General features: G+C 37.7%; 1 protein-coding gene across 2 annotated transcripts in view; it reads right to left on the bottom strand.

Moving 5' to 3' along the window:
• rab41 (RAB41, member RAS oncogene family) overlaps nucleotides 1-14,082 on the bottom strand; it is a 29,610-nt gene continuing 15,528 nt past the window's right edge. The window contains exons 4-8 of one of the 2 annotated variants that reach the window (XM_078412478.1): nucleotides 12,918-13,023; nucleotides 11,772-11,883; nucleotides 10,648-10,741; nucleotides 8,950-9,016; nucleotides 5-3,269 (exon numbers count right to left, since the gene is read on the bottom strand). In XM_078412478.1, the coding sequence (XP_078268604.1) occupies nucleotides 3,205-3,269; nucleotides 8,950-9,016; nucleotides 10,648-10,741; nucleotides 11,772-11,883; nucleotides 12,918-13,023 (444 nt within the window). In that variant the 3' untranslated portion in view covers nucleotides 5-3,204. Of the gene's footprint in view, nucleotides 3,270-8,949; nucleotides 9,017-10,647; nucleotides 10,742-11,771; nucleotides 11,884-12,917; nucleotides 13,024-14,082 lie in introns of both variants that reach the window. The other variant, XM_078412479.1, reaches the window with a different exon arrangement.

The following is a 14,082-nucleotide window of genomic DNA, read 5'->3' on the forward strand; positions in this document are numbered from 1 at the left end:
CATTTATATTTTACAGACTCTACATTGAAAGGATTCGTACAATTTCTTGCTATTCTCATTTATTCTCAATTATGTCCACACAATTAAAATATTTTTCCCCTTAAATGAAGTTCTGTTGAATGTTTAACTCCTAGACCACATCTACAGACTATTTCACAAAATAGCATGCCAAAGTAGTTGCATTTTTTGAAAAAGTAATTCTGTAATTATTAACCACAAACAACTGAAAGGGAATGCAGTCTCAAATTGCTGATGAAGTCCGAGTTAAATTGCAATTACAAAAGATGAGAGATATTGCATTTTCTGCTTGAGTTTCAGTTTAAGCCTTTTTTTCCTGTTGGCTGAAATCCAAGTGCACTCAGTTCCATATAGAGGGTATATTATAACTGGATCAATAGCTCCTTTTGACAAACAGATGAATATACAAACAAACCTGACACAAAGGGACTGTGGTGAAATGGCTTATTTTATTGTGTGATACAAGGATGTTACTTTACAACAGGTGGTACCTTAATACAAATAATCTAATAACTAGCTGCAATGAGACCACTTTTATTACTCGAAATATGAAGACATAAATAGTTTCTTTATTACAGTTGGTGTCAGTGAATTGTTTGAGTGATGTGACATTAATCTTTGCAAAAGACTTCAGACACAGGCTGAGCTAATCTAAGTGATAAGGGCATAAACTTCAGTACAGACGAGTGGGTTAGTGTCTTACTGCTTTTCCAAAGATTTTAAACTGGCAAATGCATACAGACATGAGAACATTACAATTGTTAAGTATTTACAACAAAAAAGTCAACTGTTCTAAATATTCAAAAAATATGCAACTGATGGAGGATGCTCAGGTACTAGCCCGCAGATATTGTCATTGTTATAGGCTGATTTCAAATTATTCAAGGGAATGTCCTTCATCACTGGCCTCCACAGGCTGCATTAGAATACCAACAATCATTGTCATGACAAACAGGAAAGCCATATTCTGTATCTCATTTGCAACTTCAACCTTGCATACCTACATCATCAAATTAAGCTGATTAGATATGGTAAAGTTCAAATGGAGTATTTCACTGAGTGACAAAATTAACTCACTCACTCGTGTTCCTATCCTTCCAGAAAAGGGGAAGCTGCTTATTTCAAGTGTGATTAGAGATACAAATTTACAGTGAGACAAAGTGGATCACTATTACGTTTTAATGGTATCATCATTTCAAAGGATCTTGTCACAATATTTGTGCACAGCACATTACTATTTCCATATCCCTAAATTCCAACTCTTTATAACCCAATTTTTTCCTCAAGCTATTTATGCAGTTTCTTCTAAACAGAAATGATAGGGTTTTCTGAAACCAAAAAGCTGTAAACATCAGTGGTTAAATGTTATGAAAGGGGACAATGATATACAAAAATGTATAACAAAACTATGTTAATTTGAAGTCTACTGAGAGTTCATACCAACCATCATATGTTAATACCTTCCTATGTGGTTAAAAACTAAATGGTTGCTCAATTGAAGAATATTGGCCAGAATCTGTTTCAGGTCTCTAACATAAAATGCTAAATTGCACTAACATAGCATCTCAATGTTATGTTAGTGAATATTTATCACATATTTATAGTGGAGGGAATATGGACACATCAGGAGCACACAGCATACAATTTTATAGGGTGAACAAGCCAATAGTCGAGATTTAAGATTAGTTGAAAACTGTAAATACATCAAAATATTGTCCATAACAAATCCATTTAAGAGTTTGCATATCCCATAAAAACAAAAGGATTACAAATTCACGTGAATACGTTGCTGTGGAATTAAACTTCCTAATAGGTAAATTTCAGTTGTTCACAAAACAATAAATGTTAGGCCCGCCCAAATTAAGCAGTTACATATCACTACCGTTTGGTATTACAGGCACAGAAGCTTGTGTGCAGACCTAGAGACTTTAAAAACTATAATTGTGGCTCATCATGAGAATGTTTTCTGGTAAATTGTTAACTCGCAAACAATCTGTGTACAGAGCTGTAAATTCAAGTAATACTAATTCCCTTAATCACTGATTTGCACTAAAACATCCTTTCAACTGTATTCAGAAAGATTCTAATTAGTCTCAAACAAAGCAGTGTGGGTCAATATATAAATTTGCAAACAAGCACCTGGTTACTTGGACATTCAAATTAACAAATAAAATTCTCCATTATCCCTTTTCAGAAAACCCAATCAGAAAAATACCGACAAATGCAGACTACCTGGGAACTGGATTTTAGTCCAGAATTTAAAGCGCTGATTTTGAAAATGAAACGAGACTTTTGAAAAAAATGTTCTTTATTAGAATATTACCTAGAAGATTAAGGAAATAGCAGTAAGAAATGCCTCTTCTGTTCAACTATTTCAGCCCATATCACAAACTTAATTTATACAGCATGATCTTGTTTTAAGGGTACCAAAAGCCATAATCACCGCCTACTTTGGAAGGAGTCTGAGTGTCTAATCAGAAGGAAATCTTTAATTACTTCATCAAAGACAATAATCTGCCATTAAACTTTTAGATAAGCAGCTATCACACCACTGCATTCCTCATCTGAACTTGAACTCCATATGCTTATGCACAAAAGCTAATAAGCCACATTTAGAGGAGACAAGCAGCATTGTGAATTCCCTCAAAGATAGAAAAATCAACTCTGGTCTGTTATTGGAATGTATCTATCACAAATCACCCAAGATAGCATACCAGATCGACCAGACACCAAGTCTTTCAGAACACGTTTGTTGCTTCCACACCCTCCCCCATCTATTGTCAAACCAACACCAGCAACTCAGCTCATACTCACATCAGGATTTTATCACAGACAATTTTTCCTTTTTGAAAATCTGATACAGCAACATCTTTGCATATTCACACGAACATTTTACATCGTGCACACATTTCTGTACAATGTAGAGGACTGCATCGCTCAGTGTTAGAGTGCAATACATAACATAAAATCAAACTCGATCTCAGATCATAAATAAACCATGCAGCTGAAGGAAATGAAATTGAATTTTCTGAATGAAGCTCCTGGTGTGTTTGACACCTTGGCGGCAGCAGCACGTTTACACATTACCGAGCCAGCACACCATCAAGAGGGAGCAAGGTGGCTAGTCAATGACTGTAATGCGATTGGTGATGCTGGCCAATAAGGAAGAGTTTGATTGTGCCAGTATTAGCAGGAGCAGCCACCCTCATTGATTGGTGGTTCAGGTGGTTTCTCCAGCTTGATATCAATCACTGTAGTTGAAATTAAGGAAATATTCATCTTAAAAAGATGCACCTATACAAACGGCAAATGCAGAAAAATATCCTGACGAGGAAAGCACAATAAGAGAGATGCAATGCCAATTCATACCACATATTAAAAAGTTTAAATTGTTAGCAGAATATTAGAAGTTTCATGTACTTCCTGTGACTAGGTGGGTTTCCTCAAATTTTCTCCCACATCCCAAAGATGTGTGGGTTTGTAGGATAACTGGCAGCTGTAAATTGTCCATGGTGTGCAGGGAGTGGATGCAAAAGTGGAGTGACATGGATCTAGTGGGAATAGGTGATCAGTGTGGACTTGGTGGGCCGAAGGACCCTTTTCAATGCTATATCTATTAACTAAACTGTCATTTTAAGATCAGCAATACTGATTGATTTACAAGCATTTTCCCAACTATAGTAATTTCATCCGTAACAGAGGAACATGTTTGAAGAGGAGTTTCCTCAAAACAGTCCTAGCATTTTTTGTATTGATTTTTATTCTTGTTCCTTGAAAAAGCAGCCAACCACTCTACAACATTATTAGCTGCACTGAAAGCTCAATGGTATTCACCCAGCTTGAGCAACACAATGGCATCTTGTATAAAAATATCATACTATTTGGTTGCATCAATATATTCCATGAGAAGGGTCATATTGACAACAAGGGCAAATTGTTCCAAAACTTATAATAGGTAGGAAGGAGGCCTAAAAAGTCTTCAGCTCCTGGAAAAAGTAAACCCATCTCTACTATGCACAAAGCTAAAAAATTATATGGTATGCCATGAGGGAATAGGAATTGCCTAGGAAGACAGATACTTTACTTGTTGGGTCAGGATGGGCCTGCAATCAGTGTGAGAGGAGTAGGTTGGGGCATAATGAATATGGAGTCCCTATCCTGTCCCTAACACGATACATGTTAACTTAAAACTGACCCGATGAATGTCAATCTCCATTCATGAGCTGCGACCCACTCAGACAACCATTTCACTGAAATGAAACAAATCCCTTATTATTGAATGAACGGCTTGTTCCCGGCTCTCATTGCTATTCTTCCTGCACAAACAACAGGATCAGCCATTTGTTCACCCCATTTCTATCCCAATCCTTTAACTGATATTACTGGTCATTAGGACGATAACTTAACTGCTGCACCATCAGCCACTTAATACTTCTCAACAAAATCCTAGAAATTAGGATGTCAATTTAAAAAATGTCAACATCAACAAATTACTGGGCTGCTTAAAAAAAACCCTTATTCAATAACATGACAACATTTCACAAACACTGAATTGCCAATCATCTTTCCCAAATATATTGACTCCTTGTTGGGATATGGTTTTTCCATATTCACCTCCTCTTGGGATGCATCTGTGTATATCCTTTGAATCCACGCATTTGTACTGAGCTATCTGACAGAACCCAATGTCTTCTTAATTCTGAATGGTGTTAGTTCAAATTTGGAGTTTAATGAAGAAATATTTAGGTTGTTTTTCTCGAGGGAGTGGCTGGATAATCACCAGGAATCCAAGCAAATTTACTCAGCTAATAATCAATGTCATGAATACTAATTGTCCTTACTGACATCAACTTGTTCATCAAATAGGTCTTTGTTTTGCTTTGGTTCAGCTATCTTTAGCAGCCTGTTTATGGCCTTGCTAACCCTTTCCCCCCATTCTCCCAGCCATTAATCTTTGACCACTGAAGTCCAAAATATATTTCAAATAAATTTACAAGGATGTTGCCAGGACTCAAGGGTCTGAACTGTAGGGAGAGGTTGAGCAGGCCAGGACTCAATTCCTTAGAGCGCAGGAGGATGAGGGGTGATCTTATGGAGGTGCATAAAATCATGAGGGGAAATAGATTGGGTAGTCGCAGTCTCTTGCCCAGAGTAGAGGAATCGAGAACCAGAGGACATATGTTTAAGGTGAAGGGGGAAAAATTTAATAGGAATCTGAGGGGTAACTTTTTCACACAAAAGGTAGTAAGTGTATGGTATGAGCTGCCAGAGGTAGTTGAGGCAGGGACTATTGCAACATTCAAAAATGTTGACAGGTACATGATAGGACAGGTTTAGAGAGACATTGTCCAAATGCAGGCAGGTGGGACTACTGTAGGAATCTCCATGAAAGTGAATCAGAAAGTAAATTGTCCTATTCCCATTTCTCCAAAATCAACATAGGGTATAATTGTTTGCCTCCCATCCAACTGGGGGGGGGGGGAATCAAAACTGCATGTACATTTGCCCCATTGAAAACTGAGATTTATCTCAGGGAACAGGGAAGGGAACCACTCCCCCCATAGTCTATAATCTCATGAATTTGAAAGAAAGGTGTTAATAGCTTCATAACATTTGCCCCCATTGTTCCAAAGTGGAAGCAATAAAATACCAAATTTAGATTTTTTTTAAAATTTCACATTGGAATCAATTAAATGAGCAACAGGTCAATATCTTGTTCTGAATTGTAAAAGGAAATTAAAATCTACTGTTGCATATGCTGTCAGGTTGACAATTTCAACCGACCCCCTACCATCTCATATCAAGATGGTTATTATTGAGTTACATAGATACATTGAAAATAAGTGCAGGAATAGTTCCTTTGAGCCAGCACAGCCATTCAATGTGATCATGGCAGATCTTCCACAATCAGTAGCCCGTTCCTGCCTTCTCCCCATATCCCTTGATTCCGCTAGCCCAGAGAGCTCTATCTAACTCTCTTTTGAAGTCCAGTGAATTGGTCTCCACTGCCTTCTGAGGCAGAGAATTCCACAAATTCACAACTCTCTGGGTGAAAAAGAATTTCCTCATCTCCGTTCGAAATGGTCTACCCCTTATTCTTAAACAGTGGCCCCTGGTTTTGGACTCCCCCAACATCGGGAACATGTTTCCTGCATCAAGTGTGTCCAATTCCTTAATAATTTTATATGTTTCTATAAGATCCCCTCTCATCCTTCTAAATTCCAGTGAATACAAGCCCAGTCTTTCGTCATATGACAGTCCCGCCATCCTGGGAATTAACCTCATGAACCTACGTTGCACTCCCTCAATAGCAAGAATGCCCGTCCTCAAATTAGGAGACCAAAACTGCACACAATTCTCCAGGTGTGGTCTCACCAGGGCCCTGTACAACTGCAGGACCTCTTTGCTCCTATACTAAAATCCTCTCGCTATGAAAGCCAACATGCCATTAGCTTTCTTCACTGTCTGCTGTGTTTATTTTCAGTGAATGATGTACAAGGACACCCAGGTCTTGTTGCAGTTCCCCTTTTCCTGATCTGACACCATTCAGATAATAATCTGCCTTATTGTTCTTGCCACCAAAGTGGATAACCTCACATTTATCCACATTTTGCTGCATCTGTCATGCATGTGCCCACTCACCCAACCTATCCAAGTCATCCTGCATCCTCATAGCATTCTCTTCACAGTTCACACTGCCACCCAGCTTCGTGTCATCTGCAAATTTGCTAATGTTATTTTTAATTCCTTCATCTAAATCATTAATATATATTGTAAATAGCTGCGGTCCCAGCACCGAGCCTTGCAGCACCCAAACTAGTCACTACCTGCCATTCTGAAAGGGACCTGTTAATTTGTGCTCTTTTTGTTTCCTGTCTGCCAACCAATTTTCTATCCACGTCAATATCCAACCCCCAATACCATGTGCTCTAATTTTGCCCACTGATCTCCTGTATGGGACCTTATCAAAGGCTTTCTGAAAGTCCAGATACACTACATCCACTGGCTCTCCCATTTCCATTTTACTTGTCACATCCTCAAAAAATTCCAGAAGATTAGTCAAGCAAGAATTCCCCTTCATAAAACCATACGGACATGGACTGATCCTGTTACTGCTATCCAAATGTGCTGCTATTAAATCTTTAATAATGGCCCCAGTTTCTTCCCCACCACCGATGCCAGGCTAACTGTTCTATAATTCCCTGCTTTCTCTCTCCCTCCTTTCTTAAAAAGTGGGATAACAGTAGCTACCCTTCAATCCATAGGAACTGATTCAGAATCTATAGAAAATTGGAAAATGATCACCAATGCTTCGATTTCTCGAGCCACCTCCTTGAGTACCCTGGGATGCAGACCACCAGGCCCTGGTGATTTATCAGCCTTCAGTCCCATCAATCTACCCAACACCATTTCCTAACTAATGTAAATTTCCTTCAGTTCCTCCGTCACCCTAGATCCTCTGTCCCAGAGTACATCTGGGAGATTGTTTATGTCTTCCTTAGTGAAGTCAGAACCAAAGTACCTATTCAACTCGTCTGCTATTTCCTTGTTTCCCATAATAAATTCACCTGTTTCTGACTTCAAGGGACCCACATTTGTCTTAAATAATCTTTCATTTTCACATACCTAAAGAAGCATTTACTATCCTCCTTTATATTCCTGGCTAGCCTACCTTTGTACTTCATCTTTTCCCCCCATATTGACTTTTTAATTTCCTTCTGTTGTTCTTTAAGTCTGGCTTCCCATTCATCTTCGCTATGCTATACATTTTCTCTTTTAGTTTTATACTGTCCTTGACTTCCATTGTCAGCCACAGTTGCCTCTTACTCTCCTTAGAATCTTTCCGCCTCTTTGGAATGAAACGATCCTGCATCTTCTGGATTAGTCCTAGAAATTCCTGCCATTGCTGTTCCACTATCATCCCTGCTAGGGTCCCTTTCCAGTCAACTTTGGCCAGCTCCTCCTTCATGCCTCCGTGGACCCCTTTGTTCAACTGCAATCCTGACACTTCTTATTTTAACTTCCTCCTCTCGAATTGCAGATTTAAACTAATTACCCCCTAATGGTTCCTTTACCATGAGTTCCCTTATCAAATCCGGTTCATTACACAACACTAAATCCAGAATTGCCTTCTCCCTGGTAGGCTCCAGTACAAAGGTAGACACAAAATGCCAGAGTAACTCAACGGGACAGGTAGCATCTCTAGAGAAAATAGGTGACGTTTTGGATCGAGACCCTTCTTCAGCAGTTCTTTCTTTCACAAGCTCTTCTAAGAATCCATCTCGGAGGCACTCTACAAACTCCCTTTCTTGGGGTCCAGTGGCAACCTGATTTTCCCAGTCTACCTGCATATTGAAATCTCCCATAACCACCAAAGCATCACCTAGTTACATGCCAATTTTAACTCCTGATGTAACTTGCACGCTATGTCCAGGCTACTGTTTGGGGGCCTGTAGATAACTCCCATTCGGGTCTTTTTGCCAGTACAATTTCTCAATTCTATCCACAATGACTTCTGACTCTATGTCACCCCTCACAAAGGACTGATTTTCATTCCTTACCAACAGAGCTACCCCACCCCCTCTGCCCATGTGTCTGTCTTTTCGAATGGACATATAACCCTGAATATTCAGTTTCCAGCTCAAATTCTCTTGCAGCCATGTCTCTGTAATTCCCACAACATCATACCTACCAATCTCTAACTGAGCCCCAAGCTCATCCACTTTATTTCTTATACTTCGTGCATTCATTATATAACACTTTTAGTTCAGTATTCACCTCTCCTCTCACATCGGTTCCTATTTCACCTGACCTTACTCTCTTATCCCTTCTTGAACTCTCCGTCCATGAATGTTCTATCCTGACAGATAGCAAAAAAACAAAAACATAACCATAGTTTTGACCTACAAGTAGATTTTCTTTAAAGGATACTGTCTTCTTTGCTCTTTTCAGGTGCATTGTCCATTCCAGGGAGAGCAGCTGCTACACGCCGGAAAAGCTGGAAGATAAGAATCAGAACAATTAGATCATGATCAACAGAAGCCAAACCTGGTTTTGAAATGCACAAGTAGTGTTTACAACCTACACTTGTCATAACCGGTCATAAATTCACCTTAAAGTTTATTCTATTTACAGGCTTGTGCAGGTTGAAGGGGAAATGAGGAGAAAGGAAAGAGAGAAAGAGGCCACACGTGGAACTTTGAAGAACAGGATTTGATGTTTGAACACATCTTTCAATTGACTAAACCATCAAAGCTACATGTAACTTAATTGATTAAATGATGACTAGGAAAGCAATGAACTTTTGAAAGTTAGAGACCAGTGGAAAATAAAACTGCAAATGCAGGAAGAACTCAGCCAGTTATGCAGCATCCATGGGAATAAAGACAGTTAACATTTCAGGCCTAGGACACTTTCTGAGAAAGGGGGAAGAATGGAAGGTTTTTGGTTTTCAAAGAGTTGAGGTACCAGGAAGGGTCCTTGTCCTAAAATGTTAACTGATTTTTTCTTTTTACAGATACTGTTAGATCTGTCGAGCTTGTGTAGCATTTTTGTTCTAAATCAAGTCTGAAACAAGTGTTTGGTTCCTTCAACTGAAACAGATATTGTACCTAAAAATTAGATCTGTTGCTACTTTACACGAGAGAATAAAGCTCTAAATTTAATTTACTGAAACCAAATTCCAACTGTAAACAAATTTTTTAGGAAAATCCCAAATATTTAACACCAAAATTCAGAACTGGTGATTGTTGATTTGTAATATTAATTTTCCCTCCACAGGTGTTACTTGATTTTTTTTCCTGATCTAATTTTTTATTAACATGAAACATTGTTGTAGGTTGAGATAAACAAGTCAATTCTTAATTATTTGTCAATTAGTTCAACATTATATTGTTTATTGTAACTATTGTAAATAGTTAATTATTCCAGTCGAATATCCTGCCGATCAGATCTGATCAATCTTCCATCAGAAAGTATTTTATGAACTATACAAAACGAGTTTTTGCTAATGGTACATGGATATCAGCTAACAGGCAGGTATGAAGGGAGCTGGTGGGCGGACATGCAAGAGGATAGGAGCAGGCAGCAAGCATGAAAGGGGTGCAGAGTAAAATGAGACATGTGCATACAATCAATAAGAAGCAAGGGAAAAAAAGCAGGTCATCCAAACAAGCTGGAAAACCATGGGAATTTGGTCTCTGGGTGATAAGTAATCCTACTTCTGCTTTTTTCTTTAAAATGGTTGATTTTATCTCGGGGAACTGTTACAGGTCTGAAGTTTGTGGAGCAATAATGAGACCTGATCCCTTTGAGCAGATCATTCTTAAACCTGTAATTTAATTCATAATATCAATGCAAGATTTTGAGAAATTAATGGAACCATGAACATTTTTAATCTGAGGCTGCACAACGTGGCACATCTGACCTGCACTCTTGGGATATACGTAGAAGAGGAAAAGTTCAATTCAGACAATAGTCATTTACAAAAATATTTTTCATATTAAGGCAATATTTGGTTAGATGAATTCCAGAGATCAACTCTGCCTATTTCACAAAAAATAGTTTGTAAATTCAGACAGCAGCTGTTTGGTACAAATCACAGTTAAATTCTAAATTCCTTGGACATACCTGCTTGACATTATATCCTGCTTTAGCACTGGTTTCAATGTACATAACGTTCACCTCCCTGGCTTTCCTCTCACCTTCTTCCATCGAAACCTGCCTACAACAATGTTAATACAACAAAATATTAGCAATCTTGTTGAAAGCAGGAGTTGCATAGTAACATTTTACTGGAGAAATATTAAAAGGAACAAAAATCATCCCTTTCCTACTTGCGCAAGACATCAGGACTGAGAGACAGTTGCTATTCTCCTACAACGTACTCTGATTTAAGTGTTGGCAAAATTGATTCTACTAATTTCCACACAATGAGTTTTGATGTTACACAATATAGTGCATTTAGTGCTTCTAATCAAGGCACAAATTATAGTATATGATTTAGTTGATCATAAATTAATCTGCAGTAATACAAAATAAATATCTCAATATCTGGGTAACTGGAAGTTAGTTAGCAATATCTGTAAAATTTGTATAAACTGTAAATATACTTATAATTTAATTTCCAGAGCATGAAATCACAATCTGCAAGACAATAGTTCATCATTGCTTGGCATTCAAGCCAAGTTTCTAATCCTTGTATCTGATTAATGTGCTACTAAACATGGATTGCAGTCACTATTGTCTCATGTCAGTATTTTCGAATACTTAGAACACAAGATTTTTCAATAATCCTGGAGTCTCACCCTCAAGTAGATGATATTTTATTAAGTTGGTCTGTGCTCACACTTCATCTGGCATATGGACCAAGTTGTACCTAAACTACAAATCCAGCCTGCAGCCATCAGGAATCCCAGTCAACTTTTATTAAAACATGAAAATACTAAATATCACACAGAAAGTAGCAGGTTCACAATTTTGGATCAGGTTCCCATTAAGTCTGCCTCTGAGGATGCTATTTTGAAGATCTGAAGTTTGACAAACAGTACATCAAAACATATGACATTTTACAAATATCAAGGTGTAGATCTGATGAGAAAAATACCTCTAACTAAATTACCAAGCTTAATAGTAGAATTATTAAAAATATTTAAAAAACAGCTCATGTTAATTAATCTCATAATTATCAATTAAAGAGTGGAATGTGCAAAAACAAAATCAAAAGTACATCCAATAATCCTAAAGGTTGTTACCTTTTATCTGCCAGATCGGTTTTATTCCCAACTAACATAATGATGACATCACTTCCCCTTTCTATCCGTACATCATCAATCCATTTCGAAGTCTGTTGGAATGAGTTCAGATCTAGAGGTTGGAGGGGAAAGTGAAAAGAAAGACAATTAAGAATATATCAATGCAACCACATCAAGTTTAGTGATGACACTGGATGTTAGCAATTGACATTGCTTAATGTGGGACTCATTTCCATTCTGCCCATACAAGGTGTTCATTTTCCTCCAAAATGGATAAAACCAATGTATACAAAATGAAAGATTTTATGAAAAGTTCATTCCCCAATGACCAGAAGCAAACAGATATGAAATCATATGCAGGAATAAACTTCTTGGATCAGCTATCATTTCAAACAGGCTGCTGTTTTGAGGAAAGGTTTGAAGAACATTTGAGCAGAAGATTGATTCTTCTACATACCAAGTGTGAAAAATATTTAATATTGTTACCGATGAAGGCAATACACACAATAATAAATGTTTTCAAAAGACAATACGATATGTTCTTGAATGAGATGAAGTTCAAGGTAAAATATTAAGAGTGCAACAAAAAAAAAAGGGCTCGTTGGCTGCAATGTGATTAATTTGCTGGATCTTAATTTGTATCCCCAAATGACACAAGATGATATTCATGAAGTACAAGATAACTTGATTTAGGCCCAGGTACATAATAGACCAAAAATGTGTAAATGGAAGATGAATTAACAATCTGATCATACAAACTCCATTGTATTTTTGTGATGCTTACTTTTAAACACTGGCAATCTTTGGATTAGAAAAGGCTCAATATGATTAATTATTGCAAAAATACTTGAGCACTGTGAAGGTTGCAGTTACAATTGCATCATCACTATTATGGTTCAGAGGAAGAGGAACATGCACACAAATGTTCTACATTATTTGCAGCAATTGCATTACTGTCATATTGGGGATACTGTGGTGTTACTAGCTACATTTTATTATGCCTATTAATGAAGAGCACAAGGACATTAACCACACTCTATGACACAAGGTTATTAATAAGCACACCAGCTGTGTGATGAACAAAAGAATGTCATGCACAGGAACATAGTGGAGTAATGGAAAGAATTAGCAGGAACTTGCACTCACTTGTAATATCATAGACTACAACAGCAATAGTGGAGTCACGGATGTAGCTGGGAATCAGACTGCGGAATCGCTCCTGGCCGGCTGTATCCCAGAGCTGCAGTCGAACCTGCAGAGACCAGGTCCAGGACAGCAAAGACAGAGAAAAGGCAAGGGGAAAACGACAGGATGAAGGACCAATCTCATTCAGCACAGTAGAACGCCACTCACTAGGAGTAGGTAAGAGCTCAACTTTCATTTGAGAATAAGAGTCTCCACTATTGTGTTTCATGATAATTGGATTTAGTTGCAAATTAAAGCGGTTAGAAAGATTGAAAAGCTCAACCACAAGCATTTTATATCAATCTCGTCTCAGGCCTGCACAATGAAATGTGCTGTACCCCATAACAATGCCATGCTTTTTGCAAAATCACAGATAACTTTTCTGATGCATCGAGAATTGACTTATCAGGTGCCAAATGTATATTAACTACATTTTGTATGGATCATTGTGAAAATGTAAAAAAACTAAATTTGACATTTACTTTGTAAATTGAACTTGAAATCGCCTGCAATTAATACAAACATTTTGAATGTGCAGGCATAGTAACAGTTACAAGCTAGCTCAACACCCAATACAAATTTTGAAGACTCCGATACACCTTCCTTTGAACCTCTCAACTGTATAAGTGCTTTGAATCTCCTTTGCATATGTCTATTTTAAACAGTTCATCTGATAAGATCACATTCCCATCAATTTGTTTTATGGATGACTAAAACTGATTTTTTAAAAATAAAATGCAACTTCTAATAAAATGACCCTTACACAGCTGTTTCATTTGACAGCACAAATTAGTCCATCAAATGTTCAATCTTTTCTATCACAGGCCTCAGAAAGATTGCTGAGTTAAGACAATCTGAATGCAATTACCACAGCAAGACAAAGATGAAAAATAGCGGATCTCAAACAAAGCAGCTGCATCAATGTGATTCATGGTATGCAGGTGGTCGAGCCTTTTCCCATTTCTCTTTAGCAACTGGTAAGTATTATTTAAGAGATATACACCTGGCAATGCCTGAATATTGTACAGCTAAATCCATAAACACACAAACAACTTTCAATTTCAGGATAACCAAATCATCAGTGGTTAGTTGTTGAAAAAGAGCCATCACACAACAGAGCGAGTTC

The sequence above is a fragment of the Rhinoraja longicauda genome, chromosome 15, assembly GCF_053455715.1.
Source record: "Rhinoraja longicauda isolate Sanriku21f chromosome 15, sRhiLon1.1, whole genome shotgun sequence".
Taxonomy (NCBI): domain Eukaryota; kingdom Metazoa; phylum Chordata; class Chondrichthyes; order Rajiformes; family Arhynchobatidae; genus Rhinoraja; species Rhinoraja longicauda.